At 39.5% G+C, this 27,793-nt stretch overlaps 1 protein-coding gene across 2 annotated transcripts in view; it reads left to right on the plus strand.

Moving 5' to 3' along the window:
• Window positions 1-6,570: 6,570 nt before the first annotated feature.
• The window catches only part of KIF2A (kinesin family member 2A), a 53,365-nt gene continuing 32,142 nt past the window's right edge, over window positions 6,571-27,793 (plus strand). For both annotated transcript variants that reach the window (XM_084305790.1, XM_084305791.1), the window contains exon 1: window positions 6,571-6,748. In XM_084305790.1, the coding sequence (XP_084161916.1) occupies window positions 6,685-6,748 (64 nt within the window). In that variant the 5' untranslated portion in view covers window positions 6,571-6,684. The remainder of the gene's footprint in view (window positions 6,749-27,793) is intronic.

Raw genomic sequence — 27,793 nt, forward strand, 5'->3', positions numbered from 1 at the left:
TTACAAGGTCAGGGATTTTTTTATTTTATTTTATTTTATTTTATTTTATTTTATTTTATTTTATTTTATTTTATTTTATTTTATTTATTTTTTTATTATTTTTCACTTCAAGGACAAAATTATAGGTTTACTATGATCATAACACATAAGATTTCTCTAAAGATAAGTAGCTTTTGTTATGATATTTTGAACACATCTTTATTATGATAAATGCAAGCAACTTAATTTGTCAAGAGCAGTATTGAACCAAATAATCTGCATATATTATTCCCATCTTGTCTAAGGTGAAGTGATAGCATATGCAGTCAAATTTGCAAGGATATAAAAACTAATAAATCATTTAAACTTCTTTTTTTATATATATATTTCTTTGACATTATTGAAGTTAAAAACATGCATGCATACATTTGCAAGCAAACTTCTTAAATTTTCCAAGAAAAGCAAGAGTAAACATATATTTGAATTCAATTATCAGATGATTTCATTTTAAGAAAATAATTTTGTAGTGATGATTTTTTTTACAATCTCCTTTTGTTGTAGAAGATTTTATTCAAGCTTGTTATATGGCATCATACAAGTCTGCTTGACTCAAAATATGCCTGACTGCACCAAATTCTCTGTTGCAGAAGGATAGGGATAAAGAGTGCTGTTCTAATGACTTTGATTAAAAAAAAAAAAAAAGTCTATTTTTAATTTGTAAAATTATGCATCATTATAATTAGAAAGCATGCCTCTCTGTGCTTGATTTCCACAGCCAAGGTGCTAGCAGAAGGATCTGTAATGTCAGAGGTCTGTACAAGTGTTTAGAAGAAAGCTTAGGATGGCTGTTTTATCGTACTTATTTCATATGTTTACTATCTTCCAGGATATGTGGAATCAAACCCACTGACCTCCTGCAAACTGTCTGCCTTTAAAATATCCTTTTAGTTTGAATTTAGGTCCAGATTGCCTCAAGATTGAGAATAAAACAAAACAAAACAAAACTACTTCAAATAGCACTCCTTTTCTTTTTTTTTTTGGTCTCCCTTCTGCAAGTTGTGGAACAGGCATGCTCTACACTGATTTTCTCGTTCTCTGTGTGCATCACCATGCCCAGCACTTGTTTGGGTGTTGCCCAAGAATTACACAAGTACTTCTATTTAATTACACAAATGTTACACTACATTTATGGAAAGGCATTAGAAGGGAATAAAATCATAAACAAGCATGTAAACAATTTACATGAAATAAAATTCTACAATAAAAACGTGCTTAAATATGTTGTGCTAGAACAAAAATACCTTAGGTGCCTGCTATTGTTAATGCTGTGTGCTAATGATGCAGAAATATATAAAAAACTCCAGGATAACTTTAAAGAGCAAGTAAAAAAGCCACTCTGTTTTTATGAGGTCTAAATGACTTGCTGCAGAAGCCTTACTAGTGAGGCAAAGATGGGATCTAATCATTAGATTAAGCTACAAGGCAGATGCTTTCATGCTAAAACTATTTTCACCAGTAATACAACACAGGATATTTCCTCCTTTTTCATTCAGCTGAATAAGTCCAACTGGAACACTGTTTTACTAAAGACCCTTTGAGATTTCCCTTAACGTTTTCGTGGAGTGAAAAGATAGGAGGAAAGAAAAGAAGAGCAGGATGAAGAGCAAATATCCATAGCATAGTTGTTCTGGTCTTATCTGTTGGCAGCAGGAGGCTTGGACGGATATACGGTTCATCTGCTTTTGCTCATGATTTTTCTGAAGTAGTTTGTTGTCTTTCAGGAATTCTGCCTGTGTTTCATACAACCAATAGAAAAGCATAATGAAATATGACCACAGTACTTAACTGCCTTGGGCCAGACACTCAGCAACAGCATTTGGAAGGAGTAAGAGAAAACATCACATGAGCCTCTTGTCTGTAGGTTCGTGCCCTGCTCTTTGGGACTACAAGCCAGGCAACAGTGACCATTAACACTGCCTACTGCAATAAGTGTGTCCAGTTTTGTAATTTTTCAGCACTTCTATCAATTTGTGACATTTGAACCAGCAATTTTTTTTCCAGATTGCCATTTTCAGATTAGTTACATGTTACAATTAATTCATCCAATGTCCACAAACAGTTATGAATATAGACAAGAGCAAAAGATCTTGTCATTGCAGTTGCAGATATAGAGCAGGAATGAAGGTTGTGGTAAGAGAGGGAAGAGTGCTTTTCCCAGATGTACGTTGTTTCTCTTACATCTTCTGCTTTGAGGAGTCAGCATGCATTCACACACTTCTTCACTTTTTGGTTCTTTATCTAGTATCCAGCAATGCTCTACCTTTCTGCATGTAGATGTTTCTTATGAATGCAGCTCATACTGGAATAATAAAGCCATAAGTGAGGTTTCAATTTTATCTTTGTATGTGCATTTATTTTAGGGGCACATTTGTGTAACAATTTCTTTTCTCTATATTTTTGGCTGACCTTCCAAACTCATCAAAGTGTACCAAAGCATCTGTATGCAGAGTGATGTTTTTGATAACATTGGAGGTTCATGAGCCCCTCATTTTCTTAGCGTCTTTGGGCTGATCACGTACCCATATACCAGCCTTATGGATGCTGCTAGAAGGATTCTTCTGAGACTAGTCCTACAAGTATCTTAGGAAGCCACATGGAAATAAACTAGTAAAAGGAGAATATAATCATGAAAACATGTAAGCAGACCTCTGCATACCCATTCATGCAAACGAGTGGCTTTTGGAAAATCCTTCAATTTGTCCTTAGAGAGCATATTGAAATGCAACTAGAAAAGGCAAATAAGAAGGTATCAGAGTGGTAAGGGATAACACTGGTGACCAAAAGAGAAAATACAAGCTTTCGCTTGAATTTGTTCTGTTAGCAAAACAGTGCTGAAGAACACCTTCTGATGTTGGCATGAATATCTCTATCCCATCAACAGCTCTTTTTAAGTTGTGCAACTGATATATGGCAAGTGTGTTTGAGTTTTGTAACAACAATTTCAGCACCTGTATTCTGTATTACACACATACTACTGTAATGCTCAGCCATATTTGTTCAAACCAGAAGGGCGAACCATCTATGCTGTTTCTAATATATAATTAGTTAAGTATAATCCCAAAATAATTGTTATTTAAATGAGTCATCGGTTTCATTTCTGAAGATAACCAGCAGAATCTTACAGTAGGCATTTAATGCAGTGGAATTTAGAGTGGATTTGTGGAAGACATAAGTTTAGTTGTGAAGATTTTGAGTGACATATTTAGAACATTTGAACTCTCAGGTAAGGTAGCTATACAAAGTTTGACTACTGCAACAATTTATCATTCAGATGTAGTTATATGAAAACCAGATTTTTATACTCCATAAAGCAGTGGCAAATACATTAAAATATTTCTTCCCTACAAGTAAGGTGGTTCTCCTCTTTTTATCATTTTCCGATAGCATTGTATAGTGCTATTACTCAAAAAGTGCTGTGGCCAGCAGGGGGTAGTTTTCAATAACAATGCAATACAGATGAAAAGATGCATAAAAGGAAAAAGAAGAACGATAAATAAATAAATAAATAAATGCAGGAAGGGAACTGTGAGACAGCTCATCTGTTACTGCTTTCACAAAGGTACCAAACTGGACAAAAAGGGTGTCAGCCTAACAGGGCAACTGGATTTTCAGACAGCTTCAGGCACCGCTTGCGCATTTACTGATTCTCAAGTAGAAAAAAATAATCTATTATTAATGTTGTACTTTCTTTATGTACTGAAACAGGAAACAGGTTATCATGATGACCAGAGAAGTTACAGTGCTATAGTGGCTTGTTTTTAATTTTGTTTCCATGTATATTAATATGTAGCTGATTTTTTCACATGCTTCTTTTACCTAACTGTTGACTGCCCTGCATACATGTTTAATACCTGTTGAAGTTATGCAACTAGAAGTCATAATTTCCAAGTAGAGTATGAAAAAGGAAACATTTCATGTATATATGATTACAAACTTGTGATATCATTAATTGTAATAATTCACTAATAGTGTGAAATAGTTCAAATATTTACTAATCAATCACTTTTAAGGCATCAAAGAGGGAGACTGGTATTCATAACTTGATTTGGACATCAAAATGCAATAAAGAATTTTAATTACTGCTGTTGTAATCGTGAAATACAGGCAGACGCTAGTGTCTGCTGAAAACTCAAGCATTCCTGCTACCAGACGAAACATACCTGGTAAATGATCATTTTCCATTACTTTTGGTGTCTTTCTAATCCAAAAGCAGTCAAAGTTTTGAACTGAAGGCCAAAGCTTCAGTAATTGTGTTATTTGTATGTGTTGTCCAAGAACACCAGGTACCGAGGCATCTTCTATTTAATACTGGATTGAGTATGTGTTTTTAATTGAATATGTAAAAAGAGATATATATTTAGAATATTATGTAAGAAAGATGGTACTCAGGAGCACAGTTTTGGATGTAAACTTGATTTAAAACAAATCAAAACAATTAGAGATCTTTATTTGCATTAGAAAACTTTCTTTAATGCTTTGCCCTTATTTAAAAATACTCAGACGTATTTATGACTACTGCTGTTCCTTCTCCAGATGAACACAAGCATTTTCTCATCTCTGCTGACTTGCTCTATGAAAGCCTCCATGTGTGTTTTATGGCAATAGCAAATGTCTCAGTTGTCACAGAGTGTACAACAAAATAATAATTTAGGGCCTTTAAAGTGTCAGCTTTAAATTTTTATTTAAAGTTTGAAATATTCTAAAACAATTTTCTGGACTAAGGCCAAAGCACATCACAGATTTCAGGATCAACTCTAGATTTGATATGTACTTAAGTTTTTTCATGTAAGACTGCAATTTTATAAATACTTATGATTGTGTATATGTTTCTAAGACTGAATTTGTTTTTCTTAGTGAGATGGCCTGTATGCAAAATTAACCTTCCATTTATGCAGAGACAGGACTTAAATAATTGTCCAGAAAACTATAGTTACATATCAAAGCTTTCAGTTTAACCTTTATGAAAGACAGAGCAAATAGTATGAAAAATTACTTGTTATTTCTTATTCAAACATTTCAAATGAGGTGCTTTCCAATTACTCTGCACCTAATATAAGAATCTGAATATTTTTGTCTTTACTTTACAGAAAAATATCAGAAAAGGTTCAATTATATTGATCATAAATTTAACAGCCATACAGAGACAAAGCAAGTGGCTATCCAAATCTGACAAGGGTACTTATGCAAGACAAAGCTGGAATTTAAGTCTGTGTAGTAGAAATTGTGCAAAAAGAACATTACAAAATGTCAGTGCACATCACTGAAGTGCCATGGCTTACAGTGAGCAGAAAAAAAATAATTTTTAATTCAACGTTAACTTCTGCCTAATTTTTACATAACTAAAACATTTGTTGCATTTTGGTTTTATTTCAAAAATACCTATGGGTTAAAAAGAGCATGCATATCATTAACTCTATTATAATTAGAACAGGCCTTCTTAAAGGCATCATATTACTTGCATCAGATCTTTTTCAAAGTGATATTTCTTTGTGTTTGTCAATAGCCTCAATTAAATGGATAGTGACCAAACTAGAAAAGCAATGTAGTTTTGTTGGACCTTTCTTGCTGCCTTTAGTATCATACTTCCAGCACAAGTGCAATAAGGAATGCCTTCCCATGAAGAACGTGATTCAGATTTGGACCTAAATTTTTCATGTGAACAATGAAGCTGAGCAAGGCAAGGATAAGAGTACGACATGGTTTTTAAGACTAAAACCAACCAAACAACAACAAAAACCACAGCGTCAAACTTTCACTCATCATTTATTTTTTTTTCCCTAGCAGTTCACCGAGAGGGTGGTTTGCATCATTCAGGGCCAACATAAATAGCAACCAAGTTGTGCAAGACAGTTGTTGCTGTTTAACTTTTTTTTTTTTTTTTTTTTTTTTTTTGCCAGTTCCTCTTCTGTGTAGGTGTGTTATTTATGTACAAGCGTACAGAAAGCCTGCAGGAACCGGGAGCCACGAGCTGCGGACTCCGACTCCCTCTGGTCTCAGCAGGGATCAGGCGGAGGAGAGGGGGCGGTGGGCTGTGGGGGCTGCACCCCTTGCTGAGCCTCGCTGAGGCATTACCGACTGCGGGCGGATTTTGGGGGGGGATTATTTCTAATCGCCGGGCTCTGCCGTGCCATGGCGACGGGGCTGCGAGCTCAGCGGGGCTGCCCAAGGTGACAGGAGGAGAGCCCTGAAGGGAAGGGCGGCTTCAGCGCCGCACGGGGCTCGGCACCGCCCTCGGGGGGGACACCGAGGAGCCGGCGCCCCCTTCCCCTGAGGCGAGGAGGAGGAGGAGGAGGAGGAGAAGGAGGAGGAGGAGGAGGAGCAGACCGTGACGCGAAGCGGCGCAGGCGCAGCGCCCGTTGTATCCGGCCGGCGCCTTTTCTCTCTTCCTTCTCCTGCCTCTCTCCCTCCCTCCCCCTCTCCCTCCCTCTCCCCGTCCCTCCTCCTCCTTCCCCCCCGTCCCTCCCGCTCCCTCCATCCCCTCCCACAGCCGCCGCCGCGGTCGGTGCCGCCGCCGCCTGTGCGCGCCCTGCCCTGTGCCCGCCCGCCCCCCACCACCACCTCCACCACCACCACCACCACCATCCTCCTCCTCCTCCTCCTCCTCCTCGTCGTCGTCGTCTCTCCCCGCGGCTGCCCCATGAGGCGATGGCAGCGGCCAACTTCGGCAAGATCCAGATAGGGATCTACGTGGAGATCAAGCGCAGCGATGGTCAGCGGCGGGCAGGGGAAGAAGGGGAGGGGAAGGGGCCGAGCCGAGCCGAGCCGAGCCGCGCCGCGGGGACCGTGCGGGTGCCGCCGCCTGAGGCGCGGCGCGGGGCCCATTGTGTGCGCGGGGCCGGGGAGGGGCCGGGCCGGGCCGCGCTGCGGTTGCCAGGGGGAGCGCGGGCGGAGGGGCGGGGGCGCGGGGCCGGTGGGGACGGGGCGGCTGCGGCAGCGCCGGGAGGGGAGGGGAGGGAAGGGAGAGGATGGGGGGGAAGGCCCCGGCCTTCCTCAGGGCTCCGCAACCTGCTGAGCCAGGGTGGGGTTCTGCGGGCGCCTTCTGGAAGGGCTTCTGTGCCCCCCCCCTCTTCCTCCTCCTCCTCCTCCACTTCATCATCTCGCCGTACAATGACCGAACGCTGCTCGGGGGAGAGGGAGCTGGAGGTCAAAGGCTGGAGGCGGCGTGGTGTGGTCGTGAGGCAGGAAATGAGCAGCGAGGCTTTCTGCAGCCCGGCTGCCGCACGGCCCATCGTGCAGCGCTACCCTGCAATAAAAATCAGATGCTCGGTGTGCGCTGGACGCCGTGCTCAGCCCTTACCCCTCAATTTGTGCCTAATGGCTTGCGTGTCACGTGAAGGATCTGATAGGTCTGGCGCTTATTTGCATAGGTCCTGCAGATCTGTCTGAGGTTTCAGAAAACCTCACCAGAGCGACTCGAAAAACTGTTTTCCTGAGGCCTGCACCCATTTCTAATACACGTTACTGTCTGTTTTGGATGTTCTTTGGACAATAAGACGTGACAATGCTTTGGTGTTTTTTTTTTTTCCACTCTGCAGGGTTCTGCTCACTTCTGAAGTTAGAATTGAGGGCAGTAACTCTTCAACATAACAATACATACTCTCATTGCTGTTAACAATTCACATATTTTGCTGTATCACATATGTGAAGTAGCGCGTTAAATATCTTACACATCAGCAATATACCAGGGGTTGTCTTCCCAGCAGTCATGCAGACGGTAGGGGCTTGAGCATTTACGTTGCCGTGGTCCTCATGTGAGCATCCACACGGCAGTGTTGTACCAGGGTTGGTGGGTCCTGGTTATTGCGGTGTTTTCTTGTTTTCCATCAGGGCTGCTAGATCACCAGATATGCAGAAGGGAGCATTTTGAGACAAATACCAAAGGCCAGCCCGCACTACATTGTATGTAGATTGCTTTGCCTTTCAGAAGGTAGGCTACCAACGTGGGCTGTGGTTGCACAAGCAATCAAGGTTGATCTGGCTGCTTCTAACAAGATGCCTTTGCCAGTTGCGTTGTTCTTAGGAGCTCTATCTCACATCCATTGTGGCCACTATTTTTATTCTGACGATTTAATTCACGATTTTATTCTGACGATTTAATTGCATGGAATTTGCAGACTTTTGGATATGGTAGTTTTCTGCAGGATTAGGGAGTTCAGATGATTCTCAGAGGGTCTGTGACCCCAAAAGGATCTGTGTGTAGGAAATATGTGGCTGGGAGAAAGTAGAGGTGTGAAGTATGACCTTCTCTGTCAGGAAGAGTGCACCACCTGCGTGTGCCCAACTTGGAACCTGTATCCCGGGTAGAACCAGGGCCATCTATCATACCAGCTACCCGAGGTAGAAAGCTTAGATGGTTTTAACCATCTAAGAAACTTCTAGAGAAGGTGGTGCGTTGATTGGTCTGTTGTTCCGCGCTTGTCTTGTTTTTAGGAATTCCTTTTTTAAAAGTAAATTTATGCTTTGAGAGGTGAGTACAATAATTCTTTAAAATCTTATTTATGTGTTCATTTGCTGAATAAAATAAAGTCCTGTTTCGTTAATGGGGTCATTTGAACAAGTATGCATTTTTTTCCCATCTGTCCACCAGTTATGCTAAAGGCTTTTTTGAATACAAAGCTTTATTAATTCCAGATAACTCTATTTTTCTTTAAATAAAAAGTAGAATGAAGAGAATAGCTTTTTTTTTTTTTTTTTTCAATAAAACATTGCTGTTAAAAGTCTTCGCTACAAAAAAATTTCAAAGACATGTAAAGCACAAGAAGTGTGAGAATGAGACCAGAACGTTCTGGAAAGAAATGTTACATATTCTGTCGTTTTGAAAAGTTCTAATTAGGCTTAAGTGTTTAAGTGAGAGATTTCTTATAGGACTGAATAGAATATAGATGTTCTACAAATGAAAAGCATTATTAGAGCTCATGGCCAACAACATATGAAAACCAGCATTTGGATAAAACCCAACATTTTCTAGGATTGACGATGCATTGACGATGCAGAGCTGCTTGCTGTGTATCTGTTTTTTCTCAGTGGGTAAACATTGGTATAAATGTTGTCTAGAGTAACAGATAATATTTCCAGTTATAATTACATGGGATAACTCATTATGTTCATGTAAGAGCGTATCAAGTGGTCACCTCGTTTGGATTTTAATAATCATTTCTGATACTGAAATTTACTATTTATCTAAGTACAGTTTATTTATGTTACTTGAAATAAGCCTTGGTAATTTGTCTTGGAAACAGGGAAGAACTTGTTTGTTTTAGATTGTGAATTTCTAACAATGGACTGTGTTTCTAGTCATGAAAAATGTGCCTTATCACACAGAAGAGTGAGCCAGAACGTAGCTGCGAGATCAGCTGTGAGGGTGGTTCCTCCTGTCCAGAAGATGCGCCGTTCCCAGGTCTAGACATGGGTATTTGTCTGGTGATGAATTCCCCTTACCCAAATAACAATAGCCCACTGCTTTGCAAGTGAACTTATCCCCACATCTTGTGTGTTATCCAATTAATGATGACAAAGACCTGTATAATTACTTGGAGAAAAAATGTCTTTTTTTTTTTTTTTTTTTTTCTTTTTTTCCCCATAAATTCAGTCTTTTGCTGAAATAGGATAAATCTGTCTTATGCCCTGCAGACCTCCGGTAGGCTAATTGGTATTTCCCCTTTACTTTTCCAGTCCAGTTGTGTTCTGCCCATTTCCTCCTCAGGCTGTTCCTATCCTCTCCATCTTGGCAAATCTGAAATACTACCTAGAAGAACAGAGAAATTAATTACATATTTGCTCATTTGGAGAGGGGTGGAATACAGTGGTGGTGTCGCTGTCGGAAGTAAAGCGGCAGATGAGGAGAAAGGACCTTCTGGTAGTTGGGGAAAGTGAAGATTTCACAAAAACTCCAGGAAAAGAAAAAGGGTGACTTCTTTTCTTTTTTACAGATTTGATGGTTAATCACATGAAAAAGAAAGATCGTGAGCTTTTGTTCATTTTTATTTATTTATTTATTTTCATGATAGAATAACAGTAGAACTGCCAGTGTTTGAAGGAGAAAACTTAAAACTTAAAAAAGGAAAACAAACTTGGAACTGTTTTCACATGGAGTTTATTACCACAGGACGTGGATGCTGGAAGCCCAGCAGAATTTTAGGGAGGGTGTTGGTATGGGTGATAGGAATATCCAGCTTTGTAACAAAGCTTAAACAAAATACACCACCCATCGTAAAAGGTAGTTTCTGTTCTACCTGAGCCTGTAGTTTAAATAACCTGTAACTGATGGGAGGCAGGAGAAAATCTTGCCTGTGGCTGTGTTATTTTGTAATTGCCTACTTAGGAATTTTTTTTTTCCACTTGTCTCTGAAGCAGCTGAAACTGGTCATGGTCAAAGATAATCCATCTAGTTCAAAACCCTGCTAGAGCTTCTCTCTCCTTATGCATGCCAAAACATCATGGTAACCATCAAATACAAAGGAGACTATATTTTTGTAACGGTAAGGGCTATGATTTTTGTTTTATTTTGTTTTTTCAAAGCCCAACTTGCATGAAACTGATGTTTGTTAGTGTTGAGTGTCTACACCATCCTCTGTGTTTTGGGTGATCCCCTATGACGATCTTGACATTTATGTGCAGCTCCCAATAGCAGTAATGATTTTATAGCAAGATAGAAGGTATAATGATGCTATAAAAATTCAGTTCAGGTTTGGGTAGTCACCCTATTTAACAAGCTCTTGAGGGTAGATTTAAATGGTAATGTGCTTTACTCTTTCCTTTGGTGACATATATCTGTTCTTTCCCTGTGACTAAGACTTTTTTGTTACCCCATTTAAATCATTTGACTCAATTACCTAATCCCTATGTAAGCCACACTTGACACAATGTGTCTTTGTCCTTCCCTAGTGGCCAGATCACAAATGGGACTTCAAGTCAGGCATTGTTGGTGGAGCTAATGTGTCCAGCATTTAGACTTACTTATCCAGTGCAGGTGCTCATCTTGTTGCACCCAATTTCTGGGGATTGTTCCTGCAGAAATGTTGACTAGGAAGACGTGTTAAGTTTGCTGTGTCCTTTTTAAAATCACTTTTTAAGCATTCTGTTCTTGATACTCAGTAAGTAGATTTTCAGTGTAACTTGCAGATTTTCAGATATTTATGTAGGCCTTCTATATTTTGCATAAATAGCTCTTGAATGACAAGAGTTGAAATGCTAATCTTCAGAGAGTCTTCTCATCTTTTTGTTCCGTGTTCAGTACAGAATCACATACTGGTAATAATGTCTTTTAGAGCTGTGTATAGCCATTGGATCATACAGCTTGTGTTATGTGGTCGGTGTTTTTTTTCATTTTTCTTTTTTTTTTTTTTTCCCTCCATCTCATTGTGTTGTGGGGAAATACACCCTTCATTTCTTTTTGGTAGGTAAACTTATTGCTCTTTCTACCCACTCCTTTTAAGTGGTTTGTTGCCGGCATCCAGTTTTACTCCTGTTTTCTTCTTACGGATTTACGAACTGAAGACTTTATCATGCTGCTTCTTGACAGCATGGCATCAAGCATGGCTTCACCCCTTGTCAAGGTGGGAAAAGATGACGAATTGATGGAAAGAGGTCATGTCTGAGTGAAAAGCAGTGCCACTGAAAAGGTATCTCTATTTGCTCCAGAGCATGAATTAGCCTTTTGAGTTCTTTGCATATATGTACTTACTCAAAGGCTGTAAAAGTTGAGAGAACAGTATGGAGTATTTATCAGATGAGCTCATTTCCTAGAGCACAAAATCCGTGGTATTTTGAACGGATCGACCTGTGGAATTGTGATTTTTTTTGTGCTTGGGAAATAAGTAACAGAATGGAGCAAATTCTCTTCGTTTCTGTATTCTCATTTAAGTTCTACCTTTTAAATCACTTACTGCTTACATCATAGAGTGTGATCTTTCTTTTTTGACTTTTCTCCCATCTTACTATTTATTGGTTTGTCTTGTCATCCTCACCATCTTGAGATCAGGAAGAGAATATGTGATCAACCCATTGCAAATGCTAAAATGCAGTGTTTGCTATGAATGTACACAACAGAGGAAAAAAGAATGCAGTTGCATATGGTAAGTTAGCTCTTCAGAGTTAAGTTTAATTTCCAGTGTAATGTAAGACTGAGGTATGAAAGTCCACAGCAAGGACACCCAAGCCATCTGAAATTTGTACAGTAATGGGAATGTGCAGTAAACAAAATGAATGGGCAGTCAGGATGGGTTTGCAATTTAAAAATAAATAGTTTTTAAGAAGACATTTACTTTTAATAGTCAATTTCTTGTAATGTCTCTGTAGCATGGTTAGAGTAGTCTGGATGTATAAATGCTTTCAGTATGTATTTTCAGATTAGGGTGAAAAGTTTTGATGGAGCTGTAATATGCTTTTGTTACTATCTCTTTTTTATTTCAATAGCATGAACAAGCTTTCAGGTATATGAAAGCTTGATTCTTTTTGCTGGTGTGAAAGCTTATCTTTGTTTTCCAGTTTTACCACTTGTCTCTTCTTAAGTATATGCTTTCTTGCATTTCTTGTTAGTATTTTGGAGGGAAAAATTATAGTAAGAAAAAAAAATGCCTGCTATTGTATATTCTAAACCTTTAGTTTTTATTGTGACTTCATATTTGGGATTTTATTTAAATTATTTTCAGTTCTGAACTGAACATAGAGACTAAAATGTATTTTTCTAGCAGTATTGTTTGGACTATTTTTTTTCTGTTATTTTTGGTAGAGATTTTTATACTTAAGACTTTTAGACACTTAGCACAATTAAGTTAGTTTTAGTAATTTTGACTACTAGTGTGATTCCATATCTGTTTAAGATGGTTAAATCTGGGCTGCTTTTGTCTGCCCACTGCATCAGTGTTAATTTTCAGTTGAAAGTGTTGGAGGGAGGGAGGCTGGGAAACTAAAACTATGGTAATCCAGATGTAGGTTGTCATAAACTGCTATGAGTTACATCCACGAGACTGTTCTTACTCTGTGTTCAAATGCATTCCATTTCGTTTTCTGTCCTTGTTACTTTCCTTAAAATATTCATGGTTGTTATACTCTTGTTTCAGTACTATTTTTTATTTTCATTCAAAGAATTAAAAAGCCAAGAGCTCTCTATAATGTTCCCAATATAGAGATAGACAGATGGTTGACATGATTTTCCTACAACTTTGACCCCTGTAATGGACGCTTTGAATACTGTAGTATCTGTTTAGCTATTAAACAGTAATGACTGTGTCTGATATCCTGGAAATGCATTTTGTTCCTATCCCCAGAAGTATCATGATAAACAGGACAATTGTTGGCTTAGAAAATCCATAAATTGTTGCTTTGGTAGAAGTTGGTGAAGAACATTTATCTCGGTGAATAATTTTCTGAAGTAGAACCACTGTTGGAGGCAGAATGTGGGGCTAGATGTTCCTGTATTTTGCCACTGTTCTCTGTGCCTTGTTAATCTCTTGCGGAGGGAAAAAGCAGCCATAGATAGGGAGGGTATTAGGACAATCGTATTGCCATTTCTCTGGTGAAGAGTGTTCTGTAGAGTTAATTTTGATGTCTTTGAATTTAGTTATTGCTGAATATTTAAAACTAGATTTTACATCTGTTAGACAAAAAGTGGTAACGCTTTGTGAAAAAATTGCATGAGAATTACCTTCCCTGGGAAAAGGAATTATATTTTCAGACTTATGCTTAGTTTTTGTTTTTGAATATCTGTGGTGACCTGAATCATTTACACGAATAGAGAATACCTAGAAGACTGTTGGTAACTCTACTATTACAGTCTAAATTCAGTTCTTCTTTTATGTTGCTAGGAACCCAAGATAATTTTAGAATTGCTTAGTGTAAACGAGTCAGTAGAGGTTCTTGGAAATAACTGTATAACTATGCTTTTAACGAGAACTTCAAATGGCCTTTTACAACAGGTGAGTATCAGCTAGATTTAGTAATTAAGCTACTTTGTAAGGTGTTTTTTCTTTTTTTTTTCCTGGTTTTCTTTATTTGAGCAGGCTCTCATTCAGCAACGGAGTCTGATCTTACATTTGACTCTTGAAAGAGAAGAATGAGGGATTTTGCTACCTAAAGGCTTGAATGTGACAATGGAACTTTTTGTTCTTTATTCAAATAGCACTGCTTTCAGTGTAGCTTATTGTTTTTACATAGTAGCAGTTCTGGCTGCGTGTGGCATAAGCAGCATTAAGGTTTCCCATACTCATAGAGGGAAAAATCTGCTTGTTCCTTGCCAGTGCTGCATTATCTGCAACACTGATAATTCCAGGACTTTGTAAAATGCAATTGTGCAATATCAGGTAGAAATAAAATGAGTAAGGTAACTTGCTTATAACAATGAATCTTTGGCTTTGGTGGTATTATTAGCAGTGGGTGGTCATGCTTTCCCCCATAGAAGAATTCTATTTCGCGTTCAAGTTATCATTAATTCAACTGAAGCTTTGTAGTCAGGTGCAAGTTTGAGTTTACCATGGCTCTCATTTGACACTGAAAGCTCTACATAATCCCATGTATGAGTATTTTAAGCATATTTTTTTCCTGTTGGGCTAGTAAGTGAAGAATTGTCTTCAAATTGCCCACCAGATATGTATATAAGTGGAGGGGAGTAGAGAGAGAGATCTGTGTAAAGGTTTCTCCTTAGAAACAAAGTCCACAGTATATCTATACTCTATTTATGACTCTAGAAAGAAGGCAGTAGAAGTGAATTCACTTTGAAAAGCACAAGCACGCTTAGATTTTGCAATTCTCCAATTTACTGATTAAATTCTGGGTTATATTTACATGTTTTGTTTGTAGTTTTGCTTTAGTATTTATGAATTGAACTTTCCAGTTTATCTTGACAGTTTAATAGAATAGAAACTCAAGTGGTGATCAATGGGGTGAATATAAGTCACCATCTGAAAATTTTTAAGTTACATCGAGCTTTTATCAACCCACAGAGAAGAATTAAAATGTTATTCCAAGTTTACTTAATGGTTTGATCTTGAACTTCTGGAACCTTGTTAAGATAAGGCTAAAATACAGTCTTTAAACATGTATAAAATGAAAAATGCCTTTTAACCAAGATCAACATTTGACAACTCTGTAGTAAGTTATGATAAATATTCTTTCTGAACGTAGTACCTTAGGGATATGGTTTAGTGGAGGGCTGTTAGCGTTAGGTTGGAGGTTGGACTCGATGACCTTGAGGTCTCTTCCAACCTAGAAATTCTGTGATTCTGTGATTCTGTGAAAATAAGGGGAGAAAAAAATATTGACAGGTATGTCAGAAAAGGCAGATGGTACCAGTTGAAATCATCTGTATAAGGTGCTACTAGAAGACTTCTGTTTGATGCAAGAATCTATTGTTTCTGGGCAGCTACTGTTAGCTTCAGAGAAAGCAGAGAACGTCGTGAGAAAGAGGTCTCTGCTATTTATTTAAGCAACAAACAAAATGAGGAAGGGGGAAGGGAGGGAGAACACTGGCCAAGTCATCTCAGTATTTTGGCAGAGGGTATCCACCACGCTATTTAAGTCCACCGCAATCTTAAATCCTGTTGTAGTAAAGTGAAAAAAAATCTACAACCTCTAAACCACAGTGCTGTTTGAAAGAGAGACATGGTATGTAGGAGTAAAGGTAGATTCAGTCACAACTGTATTGAAATTAGTACTGAACACAGAGGACTTCTAAAAATAGAGGATCTGTAAAAATATACAATGAAAGATTCTGGACAGGTATTTTCATGAGCAATTTTAAAAGATTTTAAGGAAGCTGCCTGCAAAATTGTTTTAAAGGACTTGAAGGAACTGCTGAATAAATGTGCAAGAAGATGTCAGATTATGTTCTGTCTTCCAAAATTAAAAAAAAAATATATAGACATAAGAAGATGTTGAACTATTCTTACAACTTGTTTACAAGTGTGAGAAACACTCCACAGCCAATAACTGAGGCTCAGGCGAGGATCTCAGTGAAGCAGTAATTTATTTGTGATTGCAATGGCGGGCTTGACTTGACTTGACACCGTGATTTTCACCTAATTGTCTTAAGAAGTCTGGTTGTCTGCATTTTACATGGTCGCCTACTAAGTTTTCTTATCACTGTAAGCGTATCTCAATACCACCTTCCTTTTCTCTAAACAACGTAACTCTACAAAAACAACATTTCTATTCCCACACAAGTTGTCAAGTGGCAGAAAAGATGTGAATGTCATTACCATTAATTGAATGAAAACCTTCACTTACGCAGCCATAGTAAAAGAAAAATTTGATACAGGACAGGAAATACTGTAATGTCATAAGCTAATGTCTTGTTCTCTTTTGAATGAAATTTACAACTCTAATTACTTAATTTTCCTCAAATCTGAGAATTTAAGGGAGCTCAAGTAGGCCAGTGGGAGTTGGAAAACCTTGTGTGCATACTGAAAACGGGTCTTTTTTTGTTGCTTCGGGGTGGACTTTTTCTACAGATTGGAATGGAGATTTCATTGTGATTGTGGAACAAAACGAATAGGATTGCTTTATGAAAAGCAAAGGAAAACTTGTTTTTCTTTCTATTCAAGACTTCTACTGAAATTGGAGAGTGGATTTTTTTTTTTTAAAGTTTGTGAAGTATTTCTGTCTTTTTGGGGTTCATTCATCACCTTAAAGTATGCAAACCACTGCTGTAACCTGCCCCAGTGGATCACACCGATAGCTTGTCTAGCCTACTGCAGTAGGAGAGGCAATTCAGGGAAAGCAGACCCGCCTTGCCACCTGTAGTCTGATTGATGCCTTTGTCTTTCCCCAGTATCCAGAATTACATTCGAGATGCTAGGAGTGCAACTCCGCATAGTCCTGCTAAATATCCATTTATAGACCTATGGTTTGTGAATTTATTGAATACCTTTCTGAAGCAGATTATCCTGTCTGCCTCATGAATCTCTTGTGAAAGCAAGATCTGGAAATTCACTGTTTGCCACATAGCCAAATGCATTATTACTTTTATCTGCCTGAAACTTGAGGAGTGTGCTCCTAGTTCTAGCCTTGCAGGATTTGTGTGAATAGCGATTTCTACTCATTTTGTCCTTTCTGACCATGAAGCTCAAACAAATCCACTTGTGGCCTTTTCCTTGTAGGCGAGCATTCTCAGGTGCATTGATCTTTGCTTGTTTCATTCTCTTCATCGTTTTAGTTGTCCTTCTCTAATTCCTCTACATCATTTTTGAGGTGTGATGGCAAGTGCAAACAGTAGATAAGATGTGGGTACAGCAAGGTTTTATTTAGTGTTTCACAGTGACACTTTGTTTTATTCTTTAGCTTCCTGATGACGGTCAATCTTTTATTGACTTTTTTTTTCTTTTTTTTCTGCAGCTGCATTTTGAATCAATGATTTTACAGAACGGTGAATGATATCTTAAGGGATCTCTTATCTGAGTTGTAACTTCTAGCTGCAGTCTCAGCATTGTGTATCCATAAATTAGATTATTTTTCTCTGGGTGCTTTTTCTTTCTTTTGTCTGTGTCAAAGCTCATCTGCCACCTTTTTGTGCACTCTCTTTTTTTCCTCATAATTATCATGGCATCTAACTACTCTAAAACCTGTTTTGCCAAAGGATGAGACCCCAAGCTTGGTGTACTTTGGCATGTAACTGAACATCAGGCTGGAAGATGACATGTAAGTTTCTGGCTAATGTTTTGAAAAGCCTGTCACATTAAAACAAACAGACAAAACAAAACCAAGCCTACAACACATGGCTTCACTTTCCAGTCCCCTCCTTCATTCTCACTTGTTTACATGTAATCTTCTTGGTGAGAGGATTAAAGTCTTTCACAGCTCTGAGTGTCCTGGTTGTGTATGTATTGAGAATTTATCTTGCACCTTATTTTAGTCTAGGATTTTGGTACCATGACCATTGTCATTGCACACATACTAGTTTACTTCCAGGCTCCCATTGGAAGGGAACCAGATGACCCACCTCCTGTCGGAATCCTGAACTCTCTTGGCTGGTTGCTGAGAAGAGACCTGAACTGCATCATTTTGCCTATCACTGCCTGGGCAGCCCTTCTGTAGGTATTTCAGTAGGTATTGCACTTGCATATTCTCTTGCACATCCCAGGACAGCCAGCATACGCTCATGTTCGTGCTCTAAAGGCATCATAGTGGGAGGCTACAATGCAGTTTTCTGTTTCTGTATAGGTCAAAGTGAGTTAGCATAAAAAATTAAGGTCTGTTGCTTGGACCGCTGGGATATGCCTATACAAGCATTTCAGTTCAGATCCTGAACTAACTTTGAATATACATCTTCTGATCATCCCTTACGTCCTTGTACTATGATTTTTAGTTCACTTTGAAAGTAGCCTTGGAGCGTGCTACGTTCCTTTTGGATGCACCCTTTCTGGAACGCTCCTTTCAGTTAAACGTACACAGTGCTCTCCAACACATGGTGTTTGGTCTGTGGCACTACTTCCCCCAGTCCCTTTGGAACATACGGTGTGAATGTGGGATCCTCAGCACCACCTGCTTTGCTTTGCGGATCTGCTCCTGTTGCCATACACCGCTTGTTAATGTAGGCACAGCCGAGGGACCCGCGCAGAACACCAGCTGCTGCAGGTGTGGGTAGTCTGTCTTGAAACACGCCGTCCTGGGGTGTCACGGACACAAGCCAGCCCATACTGATTCGCAGAATGGCTGAGGTTGGAAGGGGCCTCTGGAGGAGACAGGGACACCTAGAGCAGGTTGTCCAGGACCATGTCTAGCTAGATTTTGAAGATCTCCAAGGAGGGAGATTGCACAGTCTCTCTAAAAAAGAATTTTGGGTGATGGAGGAATCAGCCATTACATTAACATCAGTTTCAGGAGTCGTTTTAGCTCACCTTGCTTGATTTGGAACTAAAACGGGGGGTAAATACAAATTTAACTGAATCAGTCTTGTAACTTGGAGTGCCTCAACAGAAAGTAGTAGCAAGCAATGGAGGACAGATGCTGATAGGCTTCTGGTCTCTTGTGTCCCAGACAAGTGTCCTAGAAGTGACCGGGATGGATGCAGAGGCTTTGCATAGCGTTGCTAGTATTGAAGGTTGTTACATTATTGAAGGTAATCCATACGCTTCTCTGAATTTCAGTAAAATGCTTTTGTAAAGCAAGATAAATGATTCAGGTTTAATACAAGAATTGTCATATGTTTAAGAAAGGTGGTGGTGGCGTACCTACTAATTTCTACTAACACTTTCTGTGGTCTGTGTTGGGACTGGCTGGCTGTTACTGGTTCCTGGCCTTAACACAAAGAGTAACATTGTTCTTGGGAAACTTAATTGCTATGCTAGAGTGGGAGTATCAACTCTGTGGAGATTTATATCATGCAGAAAGAGTATGAGCTATGGAATAAACTGGGGTAAAACATAATAACACAAAATAAAAGTGCTTTTGCTACAAATTGGGAGTTCATAAACTGTAAATGACAGGAGAAAAATCTTGGTATTCTAGTTAATCACCAAACAATTGTGGACCACTGGTGTGAATTGGCAAGGGGAAAAGTGAGTGCAATTTCATTATTACTGTAATTTGGCAGTGAGTGTTGCAGTCTGAGTTGTATGTTGAATATCACACTTCATCCTGGTTGGCAGCGTTGAAAAAGGGCTGAGTGTTTGGGCTGAGACAGATACAGATAGGTTCACCATTCCTGTACAGGTGTCCTTGTACAAGCTATAAAAGAAAGTACAGAGTACCTAAGTGGCTGTGAACACGTGTAATCTAGAAAATGTTTGTATATGTTGACAGTGAGGTGCTAGTGCCACTTGCCACCAGGATGAACAGCAGAGGTGCTCAGCCTAGTAACATGAAGGGGAAATAAATTCAGCTTATTAAAGCATTTTATTTTTTTTGTGTTGTTGTTGTTGTTTTTTATTATTATTTTTATTTTTTTTGTTTTATTTAATAGGACTTACAGTAGTATGCGTTAGATGATTGGACAGATGCTTCCTTCCAAATGTCTTTCTCTGTGGTTGTTGCATGTGGAGGATTTGGTGTCTTTTGAAAATGATAGGATGACTGGCGTGGTGCAGCTGAGGTAACTGGCTGATAAATATCTAGATATCAGTGCATCTGTTACCCATTGTGATATGATACTTCCTGCACTGAGCTGCTTGAGGAACAAGTCTCCTATCTCATTCTGACGCTGACACCTGTGGAAGCAATACAGAGCTGTAGCTTCTGAATGCTGCAGTGGTGAGTTCTTCCTCATTCTTTTTGTGAAGCCAGAGGGGTGACTGCCATTGATTTCATGGGCAGTTGTAGCTTCTGAAAGCGAATAAAGTCAAGGCTGCTACCAGAGGAGCTAGGTAATGTGAAGTGATGTGCATTGAATACAGTTACAAGAGTGTTAGCTCCACATCCCCAAAGAAACTGGATTGGTGAAGAGAAGTGAAAAGCAGTGTTCCTCTAACTGGGGAAGCCACAAGAAGCTTGCTTTGAACGTAAGGGGAAATATTACACATTGGCTTGGAAAATGAAAGGTCAGCAGCAAAAAAATAAAATTAAATTAAATTAAAAGGCAATTAATGTAGTTTAAAAAGACTAGAGATTTAACAAGTTTTAGAGAAACACAAAACTGAGACAGCAGCAGGGGGATGCAGCTCTAGAAAATGTCTTTAGAGGAGGTGCACCCATTTAGGCAGTTCACAAATTCAGCTAGACTAAGCAAGTAAAGTTACAATATAGTGGTTGGGGTGGAAGGGGTCACTGATGTTAAATGCAAGGGGGACCAAAAAGTTGCTCATGTCCTGTTTGCTGTTTGAGAGACGTGAAATACGCTCTTTGTATTTTGAAGCTAAGTGCTACACACACTTCACTGGCCTGTGAGCTTTGGTTGTTTTTGTTTTCCTCTTTCCCTCATTTGTTAGTGGATTGTCAGTAAGATTTGTGAACTTTGTTTTTCTAAAAAAAAAAAAAAAAAAGAAACTTTGTTTTTCTTTTTCTAAAGCATTATGTTTGATTTGATTTTTTTTTCTTTCCATACAAATCAGATACATATCTTGGATGGGGATTTTCTTCTGAGTTCTGTAGCTTTCTGGGTGGGGCTGAGAGCAGACTAGGTTGGATTTTAATTCAAAACTGGAATATACAGACAGATACAGGAAACATGGTTTGGTTTATGTTAGTTTTTGTTCTCAAAATCCTGTTATGTTGTAGAGGCTTACAGAGGTCAAAACGTGCAGTTATGACAAGCTTGTTTTTTGAAGGACTCAGGTAGTGCGATAAAAAAATAAAACAAATTGGTAGCTAGGGATCATTCACCAAAAATAATATTGAAATATATTTGTAATGAAAAATTATGTGGCTTCTTTTAGTGCTTAAAGTCTTGCTTTAGAGACAAGGTAGGTACTGCATACGATAGTGACAGTGTGCTAACATAACTGAAGTAACAGCCAAGATAACAAGGAAGTGTAGCATGGCAAAAAATAAAGCATCTGTATGATGAAATTAAACAAAACTAAAACACAGGTCGTGATAGAAACAAAGAGAATAAAAGTAGATTGTGATAGCTGAAAAGGCTCAGACATTTCATTATACCAGGGCTGCTTGTATGTGGATAAATGAGACGTTGAAACAAAATAAAATCAAGCATGCTTAGTGATGTGGAGAAAGAAACATCTGTCAATTACTGCCGGTTTTTCCCTGGGGAATTAACAGAAGAACTGTCCATCCAGTGCAGGGAGAGAAGTTGTAAGCGCTGATGAAGTGAATGGGAACATAGTCACAGTTAACATCACTGTGGACATCTACACTGGGATTGTCTTCTTCCTTGGGATTTTTCCTTGGATGTTTGCTATAGATGTTGTTTGGTGGATAAAGCATTAGTTTTTTTTTTGCTCTTGGAGCTCTGTAAGAGCAGCAAGGTTCTTCCATCAAAACCCTGTGTATTGGAGCCCATAGCATGGGTAAAATGTTTCAGACCACTTTCATTCTGGTATGCACTGCTTCCTGATTCACAACTTCATGTCTAAACGTACATAAACTTTTTTTTTTTTATATAAAACTTATCATTTGTATTCTTTCCAAAAGAATATCAATTGGCAGAGGATGAAGGTGAAATATGTCTCTGTTCTATGCCTATGTCCAGGTGTCTGTAGGTGAGGTAACATTATGTGTTGAATCTCCATGTGTGAAGTTTTAACTATTAGGTCTCGAAGGTTTCTAAGACTTCACAAAACCTCTGCATAAGAAGTACAAACACAATGTCATTTTAGGCCATTTTAGTACACCCTAATTATTTGGAAGGGTGGGGAAGGCTGTGGTCTTTCACCAGCCTTATTTCTTGAGTCACTTGAGAGAATGGAGTGGTTTGGGTCACATGTCAGCCAACGCTTTAGCCAAGGCTGTAATTCCAGAAACACAAACTCATATTTACATCTGGTAACTTAAATTTCTGAAAAGTAACAGAAATATGAAAAGGCTATGGATTTAGTATTGAAATTGGTCACTACTTCAGAGTTGTAGGATTTTCAAGAAGTTTTGCAGGTAGAAAACATTGATTTTTCTCATAGGTAAAGATATAAGTACCTCTTGGGATTTTCTACCAGCTGGCACTGCTAACTAGGGTGAGGATAGATTAACATGTTTGATTTACCCTGCTTATTTGCTTTTGCTGCTTCTTCCTAAATGTTTTTTCTGCATCAGTAGTTCTTACATTACAGGCGTTTTATCTGCTATTTCTGCAGAAATTTGTGCTCATTTGCTTTATTTCTTCTGTTTTTAAAATTTTCATAAGATGACTAGGAAAAGAGGAGTTGTAAGAGTTGATGTTGTTCACTTGTATTAATAAAGGGGAGAATATTATAACATAAGTGTATTTAAGGTGGCTTCACATACATTTGCATTGTCTTTTACTTGCAGCATTGTTTTCTGCATGCTCTAGTTTGTAGAAGATAAACTCTGCACTATCTGACAGAATTCATTCACAGAAATAATGCCACGTTCAAATAACTCTTTAATCAGCTTTTAGTTCTAAAGCAATGTAACTACTTCACATAAAAACAAAAACAACAACAAAAAATGTTTTTCCTGTGATGTAAATTCTAATAATGTAAGGAGAGGAACTGTAAATGTGAAGAGTCAGTGCATCACCTTTATGGCTGGACTTCCTTCTTTTGTTTTTGAAATGTGTGTGAAGATAGTCATTTTGTAATCACTTGCTCTTTTTAGTTTCATGCACATTCGTGTTTACGTGAACACGTTTACATTTCAGATTTTCATATAAGCTCCAGAAAACACACCAGAAATGAAGGATGTTGCCTTCAGCCACTGCAGATTGATTTGGCTCTTATGCTTTTAGCATTTGCAGCTTGGTCTTGCTTTATATGCTAGACGAGGTTTATGCCAGCCTAATTGGTTGCTGGCATTCCTGAGTTTCACAGCTGCTGTATTCAGCTGTGTACTAGAAAAATATAATGGAATACTGTTTGCGAGAGCAAGAGGCAATTGTAAAGATGTAAATGTGCTTTCTGGCAGTTCAACAACATGTAAACTTTTAATAACATATTAAGAATTTTGAGGAACAAATTGCATGGGTACGTTGCCAGTTTAAACATAGTATGTATGTTTTCTATTTAAGCTGAGAATATTTGGAGGTTGGACATAACGTTTGTTAATGTTTTTTTAATGTTTTTTTTTTTTTTTTAATTCAATCCTGACTTTCTTGGCCAGGGAGCAGATGAAGTCTGGCATAGAGATGGAAGACTTATTGTGATTCTTTTGTTATGGCATGCTGGCTTACTGTGTTTGTGAGAGGATTCAGTATTTTCTATTCATTCACCAGCCTGCTTTGATCTCCTTTCACTTGTTATGACAAAGTTTAAACCTTTTTTTAATTATTATTTATTCTGTGGCAAAAACAGTAGAACAAAGGAACAGGTAGTATGACTTAGGATGGCTTGGTGACTCATATAGTGTTATGAGTTTCAGATGTGAACAGCGGTTTTCTTCAAAATTTATAGAATTTGGTGACATGTTAACAGTTATTATAACGTTCTATAGATTATTTTTCTCTGAAGTTACATTTTTAATATATAAGTTTTCCTTTGATTCCACATTGACAGCCGGGCCAGGCCTTAAGACTGTAGCAGAAAATTTTATCACCGTACGCTTGATGAGTCTGCCAGTTCCTGTAGTGCCGAAGAGATTTTTTTGTGTCCTTGCAGTCCCAGCATGTTGTTTGTAGCAATGGATGAAGTGGCACCGCTACAGGAAAAAAAGTGGGCTGTATTCCTAGTTTGCTAACAAATCAGAGAACTAATTAAAACAGTTCCACAATGGAGGGTTCTTGCACAAAATTAAGTCACTGTAGGTTATTAGCAGCGGAAAAAGTAATGGAGAGGTGTACTGAGCATCACACACAAAGAAAATTTGCACAAAAATGTTCATCCAAAGAAGTGAAGTGCAGGAATGCCCTGCTGAGTAAGCCAGCTTCATAGTCACCAGCAGAATTAGGTCATAGTCCCAAGGGCAGGACATGCTTGTGCAAAATTGTTTGGGTGCAGAGGAAAAGAGGAAGGTCTGCATGTGGTGAGAAGGGTATGGCTGTGTTTTCTACCCCTGCATCTCCTTCATTTTTCCAAATCCAGGCTGATGCCCATGGAGAAAGATGAAAACTATGCTCTTCATGCATGTCGGGTGTGAGTGAGCGCAGTGTTAACAGTAGCAGTGTTCGTCACTTTTTTCTTGCCCTCTGTGAGCAGCTCAGCATCAACACTGTTGCTGTGGGTACCAAAAGTGAGGATCCAGACCTTGCCTTCAGTGGTGTGTGGGAGCAATGGAAAATGCAAGAGAGTGCTGCTGAAGAAGCACTAATGGCAGCATATACAGAGGAAAAAATACGGCTCAGAGAAATAAAAACTAGCAAATGCTAGAGGAAAGGAACTAAAGAAAGGGGAAAGTTTTTTGTTTGTTTGTGTTTAAATAAGTAAAATACTACTCAACTTTTTTTAGTAGATAATTGAATCTTATGATTATGCTTGGAGCAAGGACGAGTGCAGAGTTTAGAAATGGTTTTGTAATGTAATGTCCATTGCGAGGTAAGTGCTGCAGATGTGAAAGCACCACTGCCTGGGGCGCCAGCTGCTACACGAGTCCCTGCATTTGCTTTGATTTTGGCTGAGTTTTAGTTAGTTTGCCCCTCTGAATGCTACATTAGACTGCAAAGATTTGCTGGTACCTTCCTTGACACTTGCTCCCTGCCTTTTGTCTTAGATTTAACTCGGTGTGAAAGATTAGGCAGCCTGTACGGTAAAAGAATTGCTAAAAATACCCATCTATTACTTGTGCTGTTAGGTGAGAAAAATTGGATACGAGTTAAGCTTTATCTTCCTTTCTCTCTCTCAGCAGGCCCTAAGAGGCTTGGAGTATATAAAAACATTAACTTTGGAAAACTACCAAATTGTGACTGAAGTGGTTAAAAGAGAAGTTTGAAACAATGGGTGGAGGAGAAACTGGGTGGATTCTCTGAGTTGTAGGAAAGGAGAAACAAATCACAGAATCATAGAATCATCACAGTTGGAAGAGACCTTGAAAATCATCAAATCCAATGATCAACTTGTCCTATTGAGTCCCTCCGCTAAAGCACACCCCTTACTGCCTTGTCTACATGTCTCTGAAATAAAGAAAGTAAGGCTCACCCGAAAGGCAGGCCCGTGGGCGGGCATAGCTGGATGGGGAAGGAAGCAGAGGGCTCAGTGGGCCCACTTGTCTCCGTGCCCAGGTGTCTCAGAGAGCTCCATGGAGTGCCATTGTGATAACTGAAAGGGTTCCGTTTGTGCTTGGATGGCTGACGCCTGCATCACTAAAAGAGCCACAGCGGCCAGTGCTCCAGCTCAGCTGAAGCCCAGGTGGAAGGAGGTGCGTGGCTGTCGGGGAAAGTATTAGCTCGTGGGGAGAGGTTGGTGAAATGTCTGACTTTATATGAAATGATTGTGATCAACACTGGTACCTGCTTTCAGACGTCAGAGGTAGTTTTGTTGGTGTTTTGGAGAATAACTGGAAAGCCACAGAATGGTTGAGGTTGGAAGGGTCCTCTGAAAGTCTTGTTGTCCCACTCTCCTGCTCAAGCAGGCTGACCCAGAACAGGTGTCCCAGGACCGTACTGAGATGGCTTTGGGGTGTCTGCAAGCATGGAGACTGCACAGCTGCTTGGTAGTGCAGTTCTGCTTGTCGTTCCAGGGGGTGGTTCTTGTGGAGAGCTGCTGAGGGATGAGCCTGGCTATGGGAAGGAGAGGAACTTCCTCTGGGCCAGTGCTGCTGCTGGGCCAGATGAAATTTGGGTATGGAGGCAGCGGGGGGTAGCCTGCAAGGCCAGGGCTCTCCTGGCAGAAGGAGCAGCAGGCCTTGAGGACCCTCAGCCTGCCTGTTGGTGGATGGGTTTGGAGGCTGCCGCCCTGGTGCTTGTCAGGCCCCTGCTGTTCAGTGGCCTCTCCTGTCAGGGAGCTGGATGCGCAGAGTCCAACCTAACACTGCCAAGTCAACCACAAAGCCATGTCACGAAGTGCCACATCCTACATATCTCAAGTGCTTCCAGGGATGGTGACTCCCTGGGCAATGCCACTGTTCTCCAAACCTGTACAACTGCAAGGGGTTGTTGTGCCCCTAGTGTTGTACCCAGCATTTGGGCCTGTTGAATGCCATACAGCTTTACACGGCCCATCGATCTGGCCTATCGAGATCCCTCTGCAGGGCCTTCCTAGCCTCAGGCAGATCAACAGTCCTGCCCAAGCTGGTGTCATGGGCAAACTCAGTGAGGGTGCACTTGACCCTCTTATCAAGAAGGCTGATCAACAGTATTGTCCCCAGTCCTGACCCCAGAGGAACACAACTTATGTCTGGTCACCAATCAGATTTAACTCCATTCACAACAACTTTTTGTGGCCGGCGTACTAGCCACTTTTTACCCAGTAAACAGCACATCTGTTCATCGGCCATCAATAGTCAGTGTCTCTAAAAGATGCAATGTGGAGGAGTCCTATGAAATGACATACAGAGAAGGATCAAGGCGTTTTCATAGTTAAACTGTTGACCAATGGAATCAATTTATGCATGAACTGTCTGTTCCAGTATGGTCAGGTTATGTTTTGGGAGCAGTACGTGGTTCTTGGTTATGTGGAGGTTGGCTGGTGGGTGGATACAAACATGAGGTCAATTAAAACAGTATTCTGGTGTGACAGGCAGGCAGGATGGTGGAAGAGGAGTTGCATATGAGTTGGTTCTGTGGGAGAAGGTTTCTGCCGTGTTTATATATACTTGGGGAGTAACTTTTTGTACGATAAGGTTCTTACTGTATCATCTATGTTTGCCGCTCATACACAACAGAGTTAGGGATTGCTTGTTTGTGCTATGGCTCATTAAAGAGTATCTGAAGAGCAATTACATTGGACTTGTATTGCTTAGAAAGCTGAGTTCTTGGTGTAAGAAATGGGCAAAGCATGGGTGTGAAATCAATGTGACACATGGATCTTGATCCTTTTGTGTCAGTGCATGGCTGCTCTGCTCTTCCAACCACTCCTTGCTACCATACATAGGAAATATGATAAAGTGTTATAGGGGATATAAAGAAAAGTGCAATATATTATTTAAAAGGAAAATCTGTATTCCTACTGGAAGTTTACTGGTTTTATATGTCTTTATAGGGGCTTATTGGCTTGAGATCTTCCACATGAAAAGTCATAGCATGGCACTGTAGCAGTTGTTTATAAAATGAGGATTTGTATTGTTCTTACAGACAGCTTAATTTTAGCTGAAATACAAACTGATTGAA

Source organism: Netta rufina, assembly GCF_964035555.1.
Source record: "Netta rufina genome assembly, chromosome: Z".
NCBI lineage: Eukaryota > Metazoa > Chordata > Aves > Anseriformes > Anatidae > Netta > Netta rufina.